The sequence below is a fragment of the Scleropages formosus genome, chromosome 20, assembly GCF_900964775.1.
Source record: "Scleropages formosus chromosome 20, fSclFor1.1, whole genome shotgun sequence".
In the NCBI taxonomy this organism is placed as follows: domain Eukaryota; kingdom Metazoa; phylum Chordata; class Actinopteri; order Osteoglossiformes; family Osteoglossidae; genus Scleropages; species Scleropages formosus.
The window spans coordinates 13,794,174-13,806,967 of record NC_041825.1 but is presented as its reverse complement, the minus strand read 5'-3'; the positions used below and the strand labels follow the sequence as shown (position 1 = coordinate 13,806,967).

The following is a 12,794-nucleotide window of genomic DNA, read 5'->3' as shown; positions in this document are numbered from 1 at the left end:
TGGAAAAAGGAAAACGACCCAGAGCATGGACCACAAAGCCACAAGACAGGGTGGTCCTGAAGACACATGAGCCATAGTCTGGCACAGAATGAAGGGCATTTGAGCCATATTGGGTCAACAGCAGCATCAGGGAGGGGGGGATAAGGAATGGATCTGGGGGCCAGGTGTGGATTGTGTGTTAGGCAAGACGAAGATGCATCATTAAACTGTATCATTTCAACAGTGCAGTGAACTTCTCTACATCTTGATCAAATCATTTCTCCAGATGGTTTTTATTTGGCAGATCTACCCCCCCCCCCCTCACCCAAGAAGAAAACTGAAGTTATGTTGACTGTTTTATTTTCTGTAAAAAGATCCAGCTAAATTGTGACTCTCATAAGCATATAGAATGCGTAGAAGGGTTTCATTTAGGAGTATTTCTAGACCTCTGCAGCACCTACACGACCTTGGCTGACAGTTTTACATTTACATTTATTTATTTAGTGGATGCTTTTCTCCAAAGCGACATACATCTTAGAGAAATACAATTAGTGCATTACACTGGGAGAAAGGGAGACATAGTTGTAGATGTGTGATTCTGATTAAGTAAAGTTAGTTTGTTTCTTTTCACTATATTCACCGATGTTCATCACAGGAGTAGGTGCATAAAACTCAGAACACGAGATTCCTGATCACCTTCCTACAATTTTTTTTTTTTTAAATGCACACAAACATTTATGTACAATACAGGAGTAGCGGCTGTGTAAAGGCTTATCTGGGCATGACCATAAAGTTATGGTGCATGAACATTCACACCATACATGAGCTTGAGAGCTCATGGGCAAAATTAGTCTGGAAAAGCTGAGTTTTCAGACCCTTCTTAAATGTGGACAGAGTTTCAGCAGTTCTGAGTGAGTTTTAAATATTCTAAGAGGGTAAGGAGAAGGGCACTCACTTTGGTGAGGTAGTAGACAGACTGCTGAAACGTAAACATGATGACCTCCTCCAAAACAGTGGTTGCTTCCTCCAAGGCGGACTGTGACAAATCAGAGTTAAGCAGCTCTGAAACAATAGAGACAATAATACAGTCAAAGGCCTGTACTTCCCCATTTCAAGAACAATTTTAAAATGTGCCACGTAAGTGGGAGTTTACTGTTGGAATAATAATACAGTGTCACTGCCTTTTATAATTATTTTCATTATTTACAGGTAAGGGGGTGCGGTGGCACAGTGGGCTTGACTAGGTCCTGCTCTCTGGTGGGTCTGGGGTTCGAGTCCCGCTCGGGGTGCCTTGTGACAGACTGGCGTCCCGTCCTGGGTGTGTCCCCTTCCCCTCCGGCCTTGTGCCCCGTGCTACCGGGTTAGGCTCCGGCTCCCCGCGACCCCGCCTGGGACAAGCGGTTTCAGATGGTGTGTGCATGCGTGTGTGTTTACAGGTACTTCCACTGCTCTCTAAAGTAATACTACAAATTGTACTGCACCTCATCAGTCCAGAAAGCCATTTTGTGCTAGCCAGAGCATTTCTTATTTCTAGAGAGGACCTTGTGCCTTGTAGGAAATGTGCCTTGAATGAATAACATTGGGTGTGCAATGCTGACATAGCTGACATATTGAAACAATACATCTGACATCAGAATCATGTGCAACAAGCCCTCTCATTTGTCACAAGAGCTTTACAGTCCTTTACAATCCTGATGGGAGGCTTTGATGTCGTCGTCAAAAACCCTCCTGTATAAAACTGTATAAACCTGAGAAGCAGGGAAAGCCGGTATTTTAACCACGGTCATTTCAGAACCACAACCTGTTTTTTCTGAAACGGCAAAGATTTCTAGGAGAGGCGGGTCCTCATTGTTGTAAATGAGCTATAACCAAAAGACTGACTGGAATGTCGGGAAATGAATGACACTGCAGGAAACAGCCCTTTCATTGAAATTATGCTAGTCAGAACCATTCTTGTAACTGTAGACTACCACCACTTGTGTATATATATACATATTATATATACACACACACACATATATACACACACACACATATACATATTATATATACACACACACACATATATACACACACACACATATACATATTATATATACACACACACACATATACATATTATATATACACACACACACATATATACACACACACACATATATACACACACACACACATATATATACACACACACACATATATATACACACACACACATATATATACACACACACACATATATATACACACACACACACACATATATACACACACACACACACACATATATATACACACACACACACACATATATATACACACACACACACACACACACACACACACACACACACACACACTGCATACGCTGTATATACATAGGAACACATGGTCCACAACACTAATCTCATTGCATACCCTCACGACTCAAGGGAAACAGCTTGGGCACTTCTTGCTGGATGAAGTGCAACAGCTCTATGGAGTTCTCCATCCACAGCACCAGCGGACGTAGGCCTGGGAGCAGCTCCTCTATAGTAAGAGGGGGCACTTCGTCTGTGTCCTGCTGCAGCTCCTCCGTTCTCCTGTGGTAGACAGGTCTCAAGTGATCCATCAAGATATTTGGAGCACCAAAATCCCACTTCCCATACACACATACCTTTCGTTCACTTAGCACTCAAGCTCCCACGTGATGAACGCAGTGGAAAAAAAATACACTGCGCTCAGCACAGGACAAAGATACTTCAATAAAGTATGGAGTCTGTTATTGCCCGTTTATATTATTGTAACGCCAAGTTAGAAAAATATGACTATTCCAAGTTCCAACTTCAAAATGTTCAGTTTTTCTTTCACTAAATGGTAATCAAAAACAGCTGATTGGGGGATATCTGACAGTATAATCATTAAGAATGCGAAGATAAACTCACATTTCTGGCTGTATTGCTGCAAGCTCCTTGGTCCTCTCCTAGGAGAAGCACAGAAGCATTACTGAACAAACCACTAAATAATACAGGCATTTGTTTATGTACTACGGTAACCGAACAGGCATGGACAGAAAGACTGGTGAGGTTCACTGACCCACATAGTCATCTGTACTTGGCTGGCAATGCGAAGCAGAAGACAACGCATGTCTGACATCTCAAAGTGCATGGCCGAGTGTTGAATGCACAAGCAGAGCAGGAAAGCTGGAGTCAGCTTGGGATCTGCTCCATGAGGATCCACCAAGCCGAGAATGTCTTTCAGGACTCGATCCTCCTGCTCCAGTTCATAAAACAGAACAAGATCCTGACCATCAGGGCCCCTCAGGAGGGGTGCAACAGTTTCTGCAGGGGGGAGGCTGTCTTTGGTTTCTGCATTGGAGGAACCACACATTCCACACAGAGTCAGCTCTGAGTGGGTTCCGGAAAGCCTGCTCAGCCAGGGCGGCAGACAGGAAGCAGCCTCGGAGGTGGGGTCCTTGAACATGAACATGTAGTGCTCCCCCAGCCTGACTAGGTCACCTGGGTGGAGCTCAGTCTCAGCCTTCAGCGGGATGCCGTTGTGTACCACCAGGGCATGGCCCAAGGGTCTCAGCAGCGTCAAGGTTTTTCCACCAGCGCCCCCGCCGGGTGTCTCCACCCGCCTCACGCAGCAGTGCTGGGGTAAGACGTCCGGTGCCGCCAGAGGGACATCCACGTTCAGCCTCTCCACGTCCTCCCCCGTCGAGTGCTCACTGCAGCGCCCAAAGATTGTGCTCGGCCCAGTCATCAGGTAGATTACAAAGTCCTGGAAGAAAGGTGTCGGCTTACCAAGGTACTCAAAGGACCGAGATGATATTTACAGAAAACTGAAGCAAGTGAAGTCCTCTAACATCGCAGCCTGAACAAAGAAAGAAGCTGAAGGTACAAGCAGTGCCTCCGAGTTATACTGTCAGGAACTAGGAGTTTCACCAGGTCATTATTTAACTAAAATCAGTAAGCAGACCGCAGGGGGGGGGGAACTGGGGAAAAGGTCTTGGATTTTATATTGAATAAGACTATATACATTTGGATTCAGGCTACCAAGAGATTTACGCTCAAGTAGTGCCAATCACTGCATGATCCTATTCAACCATTCAAAACCAGGTTAAATCCCCTTTAGGCATAACTCATCTAACTTGGTCAAAACTAGGTTAACTGATCCAAATCTGCCAATCTAAATCAGAACGATACATCCCTTTCAGCCAATCACAGTCAAGATCACTTATGCCATTAACCAATCACAACCTAGCTAAATGGCATACAAGTTAAAAAAAAAAAAAAAAATCCCTTTTAACCAATCACAACCAGACTGAGGAAAACCATTCTGCTAAATATAGCTGGGTTCAAAGATCCCTTTTAGAAAAGCATTTCAGACAGGCAAATTACTACCAACCTTTCATAATGCCAATCTTAATTTTCTTCTTTGAATGAATGCTTTCTTTATTTTTTTCATGCTTTGTTTTATGTAGTTTCAAGCAACCACTCATTCTTATGCGCAGAATGTAATAAAGTACCATATTAAATTCTGCCTTTCCCCCCCATCCTGAGTCTTACTACTGAAAGTTTTCTATTTATCTCCCTGCATCTGGAAAATGAGTCATGAAGTCCAGTGAATATAGAACACAGAGTTGCTAGTCTCAAGGTCCACTATCGGTAATTCTGTCAAGGTACTGTACATCTCCCATCAAGACATCACTGGAGGACAGACCTCTTTATACCAAGTATATTCAATTGAACCAAACCTCAGGTTGACTTGTACTTATTTTGAAAGGAAAAAGTTAAGCAACAAAACTTTCCACTTTTCATGAGAATTATTAAAAACATCCTTTGACAAGACTGTATGACTTAAATACATCTGAGGTCCATTCTTGTACAACAAAATTTAAGTAGTAAATGTCCTTATGAAGCAATGTTCTTAACACATAATTAGAGTCAAGGCTGTCAATTAACACTTGGATCCCAGGACCAAGTCCTGGTTGTATCAAGACATACAACGTACTGATGTCCAAGACTAGGGTTCCTGATTTTAACATTTGTATACAATTTAGCATTCATATCTACAGGAAACTATTACTAATATCTGCCTAAAAGGAGTTAAACAACATTTCTGTCACTACACTCACATCCAATGCTAATCTTGGCCAAAAGAGCTGCACAGCTTCAACGTGATTCACTCCAATGGCTTCAGCTGTAAAGGCAGAAATGCTTAAGATCCAGATTATAAGATGGGCTGAACATGACTGCTCTGAACATGTCAATCATCAAGGCAGGAAAGACAGTCATTGCAGTTTATTAAAAGCCCAACGATTTTGTCATTAGTCATCTGACCCATGATAAAAGCCTCGGTTACAAGGTTGGGACTGTACAATATGCTGGGAAATGGAGGGTTAGTCAGACTGCTCCCTTAGGGCAATCCTCTTCCTGTCGATAGGTTGACGTCAGCAATTTGAGGAGAGATACATTTCCATAGGTAATTTGGATAATGCAGGTTTTCTGTGTAAAATTCTTAACTGTCATATTTCCTGGACACCAGAAGAGATCACGGTAAACCCGACAGATCGGAACAAACTGAGCAGGGAACTACAATACATATTCCAGCCTGTTGCCTTGTTTTACAGTGTTGTAAAGGGAGAAAATATTAAATGTGATTGTTACCATTTGTGCTAAGATTACTAAGTTATGGAGAGCAAGTTCCGTTACCCATTTTGACAGCTGGGGTATTTTCACGACAGCAATTTTATGCTATGCACTTTGCTCTATGGTACTATCCAGCATTAGGTGGGATTTGAACCCGAGTCTTTCCACCAGAAGGTGGCTGCTCTCAGTAAATCGCTTTGGGTAAAAGTGTCAATGAAAGAACAACAATAAAAAAAATGTTTTGAGACCGTAAAGAAAGAACAGTATTCCGACTGAACATTCCCACCCAACTTGTTCACTGTCAAGGCACATACGTGTGTGTGTGTCATTGTATGGGAGTTACTGACTCTCGAAGAGAGCCTCTTCAACAGGAGAACTGGTGTCCTGCATGCATGTCAGCTGCCCCATCAGCAGAAACCAATCAGTCATCCAGGAAACTCCACAAGACTTTTAACATTCCCATAATTACCACACAGTGACTACGGGACACCCGGTAACGCAGCGGTTCGAGCTGTTGTCTTTGGACCCAAAGGCGGCAGGTTTGAATCGCACCTCCAGCCGTAGTACCCTTGAGCAAGGTATTTACCCTAAATTGCTTCAGTAAAATTACCCAGCTGTACACATGGGTAAATAACTGTAGGTAGATTAAGACCAAGTTGCCTTGGAGAAAAGTGTCAGCTAAATGTCCAGACATTCATTTATTCACTTTACCCCAGGTAACAGTGTGTTCCTGCAGGATTTAAGTCTCCTGTGTATTTCCTACAAATTTTCTTTGGACTCATCCCAAAATACACAGTACCCCACAATATTTGGATGGTTTATCTCAATCTTGCGCACCGCTTTGCATTTTCCATTTTCTCAGAGGAGAGAGCCACGTTAACCCAAATAATAAACTGACCTAGTCCACACTAATCCAGTCAGGAGAATTTCAATCCATTACATTGAACAAATAAGAGTACAGGAGTAGATATAGACACGACCACTGTAAAACTTCCTCGTAAGTCACTAACCCGAGGGGGGGGGGGGGGGAGAAGGAGAGAAGAAGAAAAACTTCTGGTTCTCCTTTTTTTCCCCAGTTTATATGTAACTGACATCATGGGACTGTGGAAACTGACACGCCCTTAGTCTGGCTGCATCGGAACAACCTTACTGCAAAGCTCTCTTTCACTGGTGCCGCATCTCTGGAATCTTCTACTGCCGAGCCGCTCACATAGACATTTATATTTATTCACGCTGCTGATGATTTTCTCCACAGCCACTTAAAATGTTAAGCAACGTTAAGCTACTTAGTTCTTTTGAAAGCGCGAAAACTTTCAAAACCGAATTCTGAATTGCTTGTTAAAATTAAAAACGGCCACCGCTAAACCGCCCAGGAAGCACACCAGATATAAAATGGCTCTCAGAACAGAGTCAGCTCTGTACAACTGTTTCACATATGGATGAATAGCCACTGTCAGGGGGGGTGTTTGATAAAATCTCTCACTGCACAAACCCCTGTCAAACAGCTGCACTACTGTGAGCGAGCGAGAGAGCGAGCGAGGAGGAAGGGAGCGGAGGGACGGGGGCATCGTGGGCGTCTGCCCTACCTGTCTGTAACTGTAGCCCTGCAGCAGCAGGAAGTAGGGGAAGTCGAAGGGTGGGTGAATGGAGTACTGTGTGGCGTTATCGTCGCTGCTTTCCGTCTCCTCCTTCTCCGTGCTGGGACTGTAGGCCTCTTTATTGGCTCTGGGTTCTGGTGCATTGCACGATGGTGCCTCGTGGGCCCAGCTGTCCTGACCTTGAGCGGGGAGGTCCATTTCGCTCAGACTCCTCCACAGGCCTGGACTGCTGCCCGCCTCAGTGGCGCTGGCGTTATCCACAAAGACGGTGGACACTCGAGATCGGATCTTCTGCAGCTTTCGGGCCTGGGCATTTATGCCTGAAGAAATGGGTAGCGAGAGAGCGATGGACCATTGGAAGTGAAGTTTCAACAGTAAAACCTTACGCTCAATTTTTTAGACGTATGTCAGTCAAGAACATAACATTGGATAGCCCAACAAAGGGAATGCCGGAAAAAAAAATCCAAAAAAGAAATTTAAGGCCAGATTTGTCACTTCATTTTCTCAGTAAATGCTCCACGGCAAAAGTCTATTCTGATTTAATTTGTCACAAGCATCAGTATTATTGCTTTTTGACAGAAAACCATTCTGCTCATTTCCTATTTTCCCCAATTAAATTCCACCTTCGTTAAGGATGACCACGCCCACCTTAAAGGACATTATCAGCTGAAGGAATAGGGTTTTCCACATTTGCTCAGCCAAAATCATTACAGCATATTGCATCGGCAGGTCAGCTCCCTTGTGGAGGGGAGATAAACAGTAGAGGTATTCCAAAGTCAGCAGAAGTAAGCTCCGATGGAAAGAAAAACACAGCACTGGCAAGCCTGCGCAGAGCCCTGGCCCAGGTGACGGGCCCAACCTCAGCGCAGGGCATTCAGGGAAACGCAGGCACTGCCCAGGGGGTCTGACATGTCAAAGGCTCACGGAAACTTTGGCTGCTTTCCTGTCAGTCTTTGTATCTTTTGCACAGCTGCTAGTGGATACGATGGAAGGATACAAGAGGTTTAGTGCCGAACAAATACTGACTAAACTATTCTGACATTATATAATCCAACACATTTTATATCGCACAGATTTGCATTTTTTCCCATTTAAAAGACACTTGCCTCCAAAGCAATGCCTAATGATGATGTGGTATTTAGCTGACACCTTTAACCAAGGCGACTTACAATGCTAGATACTCTGCACGACACCACCTACAATCATCCGCTTATCTGTCCAGTGAGACAAAACCAGCGCACTGGAGGAAACCCATGACAACACGGAAAGAACCTGTGGAATCTACACAGACCGAGCAGGGATTTAATTTGCAACATCTGTCCCTATGGATTTACATTTATTCATTTAGTTGATGCTTTTCTCCAAAGCAACTTACGACTAAGATATTTCCAATCATTTACCCATTTATACACCTGGGTAACTCTGCTAGAGCAATTTAGGGTAAGTACCTTGCTCAAGGGTACTACAGCTGAAGGTGAGAATTGAACCTGTGACCTTTGGGTCCAAATACAACAGCTCTAACCACTATGCTAACAGCTGTCTCCACACTGAAATAATACCGTAGCGTGCAGCTCTGGGTTTGACACTCATGGGACTCAACGTCTTCCCTGCTGAAAAAACTTCAATGAAAAGAAAAAAAAAATCTGGCTGTTCAATACAGCCTCAAGATAATTTTGCCATCTCTTCTGCAGAGGTTCAGGGTGAAAAGTACAAAAATTCAACAGAAGTGTCATTTGTCTCAACCAATGTCCTGTTTTCTGTCAATATACCTGCAGTGACAGTGTCCTGCTCCCTTGCATTCCTCTCTTCCACACTGGCCCGCCTCTGGATCTCGAAGCGGCGAGAATACCCCTCCTTGGGTTTCCACAGCGACTGCAGTAAGAGCGGCTTCTCATTGTCGCCCACCACCCGCGAGCCCTCCGTCTTCCACTGGCGGTCTTCCCCAATGACGCCAATCACGTCACACAGCACATAGGCGCTGGCTTCAGCTTTGTCCAGACAGTACCTGAGTAAAAGCAGCAGTGGAAAATAAGTTGCTGGGAAACACATTACTCTGTAGTTGCAATAAAAGGTCTTTTACTTAGTGATATGGTTCAACTCATCACCTTCGTCACAGCAGATTAATGCAAATCGAATCTCCAAATAGGCTGTTCTCATCAAGGCAAGCATAGAGTTTTGTGCCATGGAACTGCAGAAGGAATTCAACCTCAAAGCTCTAAATTTATCTGTGTCAACATAGCTATAAATAATACTTTTTCAGCTAAAGACGCAGTACTTCTTTCGGGTGTAGTCAGATATTGTTATAACGTTCTAGATACAGCTTTAATATGGTAAACAGCAATTACATTTTCAAAAGATGAACAAAAATGAAAACTAAAGCAAAGACGGAAGAGCGCGCAACTGCATGCAAAAATATTTCTCGTAAGGCGATGGACGCGCTAACGTGACGGATGCATCGAGCATGCTGATGAAGGCACAACCGCCAAAACACGTCTGTCACGCTACAATAAAACGAAACTGTTTTGGTGGCGTTTGTGTGCGTGTTCCATCTTTGAATTAGTTTTCACATATACCAGGGGGTTTTGAGCACCGAAGCCCTTAACTGGATTCTCACAACAAGTTGAGTGCATCTTCTGTTTCTCAAACGCATGAACAAAAAAAAGGCAGCCATGACTTCCAAGTCAAGGTTTCACTTTATTTAAACAGATCTGTCTTACAACTGGGGTCTTCCTAACATTTTGCAAGTATAAACACACTGTTTGCATCTGATGGATAACAAACCACACAGATTTCAACCGTAAGATAAACAGCAAGTGTTTGCTGAACTAACTACAGTATGCAGACTTTTGTATGTTGTATCATGGATGGATGACAGTTGGATAGATTTTGTACAGTATCTAAACAAAGCATCTACATCCAGACCCCGCACAGCCAACGTGTTTTTCTGTGTTTTGGAATATCACTTACACAGCTGTCAGAAAAGTGCTTCAAGAGAAAACATTCATCTGTTTTAACTGGACTTCTATGTCTTGCTGCAAGAAGAGCTCAGTGCCTAACAGGTAGATGACACCACTGAACGAGCCTCTAGGCAACATGCGAATACACAGACGTAGTCACCCTCCTACCTCTCTACGGCTTCTTTCACCAGCTCCTTTGCACTGGAGCGACTGGTGGCCAGCACGCTCTTGTAGTTGGCCCCTTGGCAGATGTCATTGCCAAAAACCTTCAGGATGCCTGGGGTGGATATGTGATTGGACAGCTCAGAGGGGTCATCTTCCACTGACCCATCATCGCCCACCACAGCGGCATACCCCTGGCCACCGTCCCACAGGAAAGGGCCCCGGTTGAACACCGTGGAAAGTCGGTTGTTGTGCCGCCGGATCTTGTTCTTGGCGGGTTGCCTCACGCTCGTGCTCACGCTGTCTGCTGATTTGGTGGTGAGACAAGAAGAGCTGGACCTGTAGAGAGATTTCAAAGGGTATCTGCATCACTCCGAAACTACAGCTAGCAGGCACACCGGCAAATGGCGAGTAACACCTTCCTTTTTCAACAGACTTCATGTCTTCATAGCATGTACCCCAGCTACACAAAAAAAAAAAAAAAAAAATTCTGAAAAGTATGAATAGTTAATTATTCCAACATTACATCAAACAATGATACAAATACACTGGCTCTTCAGCTTACCAACACAACTGGGACTGGAAAAATATCTGTAATTTAGTTTGAGACAATATTCACAACCACTTTTACTAGTTAAGTCACAATGAATAAAAGATCAATAACACAGATGTCTACATTTATGAGTTAGGCACTATGTTATGTACTCTCTCTCTCTCTCACACACACACACTTTCTGAACCGCTTGTCCCATACGGGGTCACGGGGAACCGGAGCCTACCCAGCAACACAGGGCGTAAGGCCGGAGGGGGAGGGGACACACCCAGAACGGGACGCCAGTCCGTCGCAAGGAACCCTAAGTGGGACACGAACCCCAGACCCACCGGAGAGCAGGACCCGGTCCAACCCACTGCACCACCGCGCCCCCCTTTATGTTATGTACTCTTTAAAACATATTTTAATATACTTCATGGACAACAGGTCAGGTATTGGTAAGAGCTGTTGCAATATAAATAAAAAAAAAAAAAAAAAAAAAACTGAGGATAAGATCAGGGATGACAGTAAAATTACCCATTTACATTGCTAGGTAATTTAAGTGTAGGTATCAAAAAATAGAAACCTCATAGTCAAAGGCAAGAAGTGGTTAAAATTCTGTTTTGCTAGTATTAAATCAACTTGAGCCAGCACAAAAATGGAAAACTAATGCAAAAATCACACACACACGCACGCACACACGCACGCACACACAGAAACCACTCATCCCAAGCAAGCAGGGTCGTGGCGAGCCGGAGCCTAACCCGGCAACACAGGGTGCAGGACTGGAGGGGGAGGGGGACACACCCAGGATGGGACGCCAGTCCATCACAAAGCACCCCAAGTGGGACTCGAATCCCAGACCCGCCAGAGGGCAGGACTTGGCCAAGCCCACCGCACCCCCTCCTAATGCAAAATGACAAAATAAAATGCATTGTCTCCACAAACTCCTCCTAAAAAAAGAGCATTAGACCTAGAGGCAGAAAGACACAGATGTGATGTTTCTGCATTAGGCTCCAGATCACTGTGACCCTGACTTGGACAAGAAGCTAATGATAGTGAGTGAGTACTTAAGTGAAGAAAATGCCATTAAAAACAAGCTGGACAATGGCTTTAAAAAATTCAGACCTCTGTTTATGGAAAAAGAGAAGGAGTTTAGGAGGGTGTGGTGGTGCAGTGGTTTTGACTGGGTCCTGCTCTCCGGTGCACCAATTTCTCGCTACTCACAAGTGCCCAGGCACATCTTTCATATTTCATCCCACACCACGTGCCAGTTCTCCAATTGCCCTCTGCATCCTGTCATGTCAGAGCCTCGATGTCCTCTTTGCAAATAAAAAACAATAAAAAACAGATTATGAAGATACGTACATGCTCCTGGTATCTGGCTGCACTTTCATTTTTGTTCAAGAAAGCAAACTGACCAAGAAATCCAATAATCTCTTTAGTGATGCAGAACAATAGCTGTTCTCTTCAAACTCAGGTTTTTTTTAAATGTTGGATTAGAAAAGGTTTTGGGATTACAATGTCTATGAAGGTTGCATGAAAATAAACGAGGCTTCCTCACAGCAGAATTAAAATACAATTCAGGTACCACTTGATAGCAATGTAAAATAATGTCACTTAGCTTCAGAAAACTAATTAAAGGAAAATTTAAAATAAGTCTTCCAGTCACCAGGAACACCTCTCAAATATCAGTCTTTGAGAACAACAAGCATCGGAATTTAGCATCCCTACACTTGGGCTTGCGAGAAGGGGGGGGGGGGGGGGGAATTTGCGTTCCCGGAAGGAGTACATGTGGTTGCCTTGTGTAAAATTCATCTACATAGTTTCAGTAAACACATGCAGCTGTATGCTGTATAAATGGGTGGCTCCTTGTCCCATCTGACATCTAATTTAAGTATTTCTGTTCAAATATAATCACTGGCTAAAAAAA

The 12,794-nt window shown here is 43.9% G+C and overlaps 1 protein-coding gene across 1 annotated transcript in view; it reads right to left on the bottom strand.

The window, feature by feature from the left end:
• The window catches only part of radil2b (Ras association and DIL domains 2b), a 35,178-nt gene that overhangs the window by 18,255 nt on the left and 4,129 nt on the right, over positions 1 to 12,794 (bottom strand). Inside the window, exons 2-8 of the mRNA XM_018762148.2 lie at positions 10,336 to 10,668; positions 8,980 to 9,215; positions 7,199 to 7,530; positions 3,055 to 3,741; positions 2,904 to 2,941; positions 2,398 to 2,561; positions 935 to 1,041 (exon numbers count right to left, since the gene is read on the bottom strand). Coding sequence (XP_018617664.2) covers positions 935 to 1,041; positions 2,398 to 2,561; positions 2,904 to 2,941; positions 3,055 to 3,741; positions 7,199 to 7,530; positions 8,980 to 9,215; positions 10,336 to 10,668 — 1,897 coding nt within the window. The remainder of the gene's footprint in view (positions 1 to 934; positions 1,042 to 2,397; positions 2,562 to 2,903; positions 2,942 to 3,054; positions 3,742 to 7,198; positions 7,531 to 8,979; positions 9,216 to 10,335; positions 10,669 to 12,794) is intronic.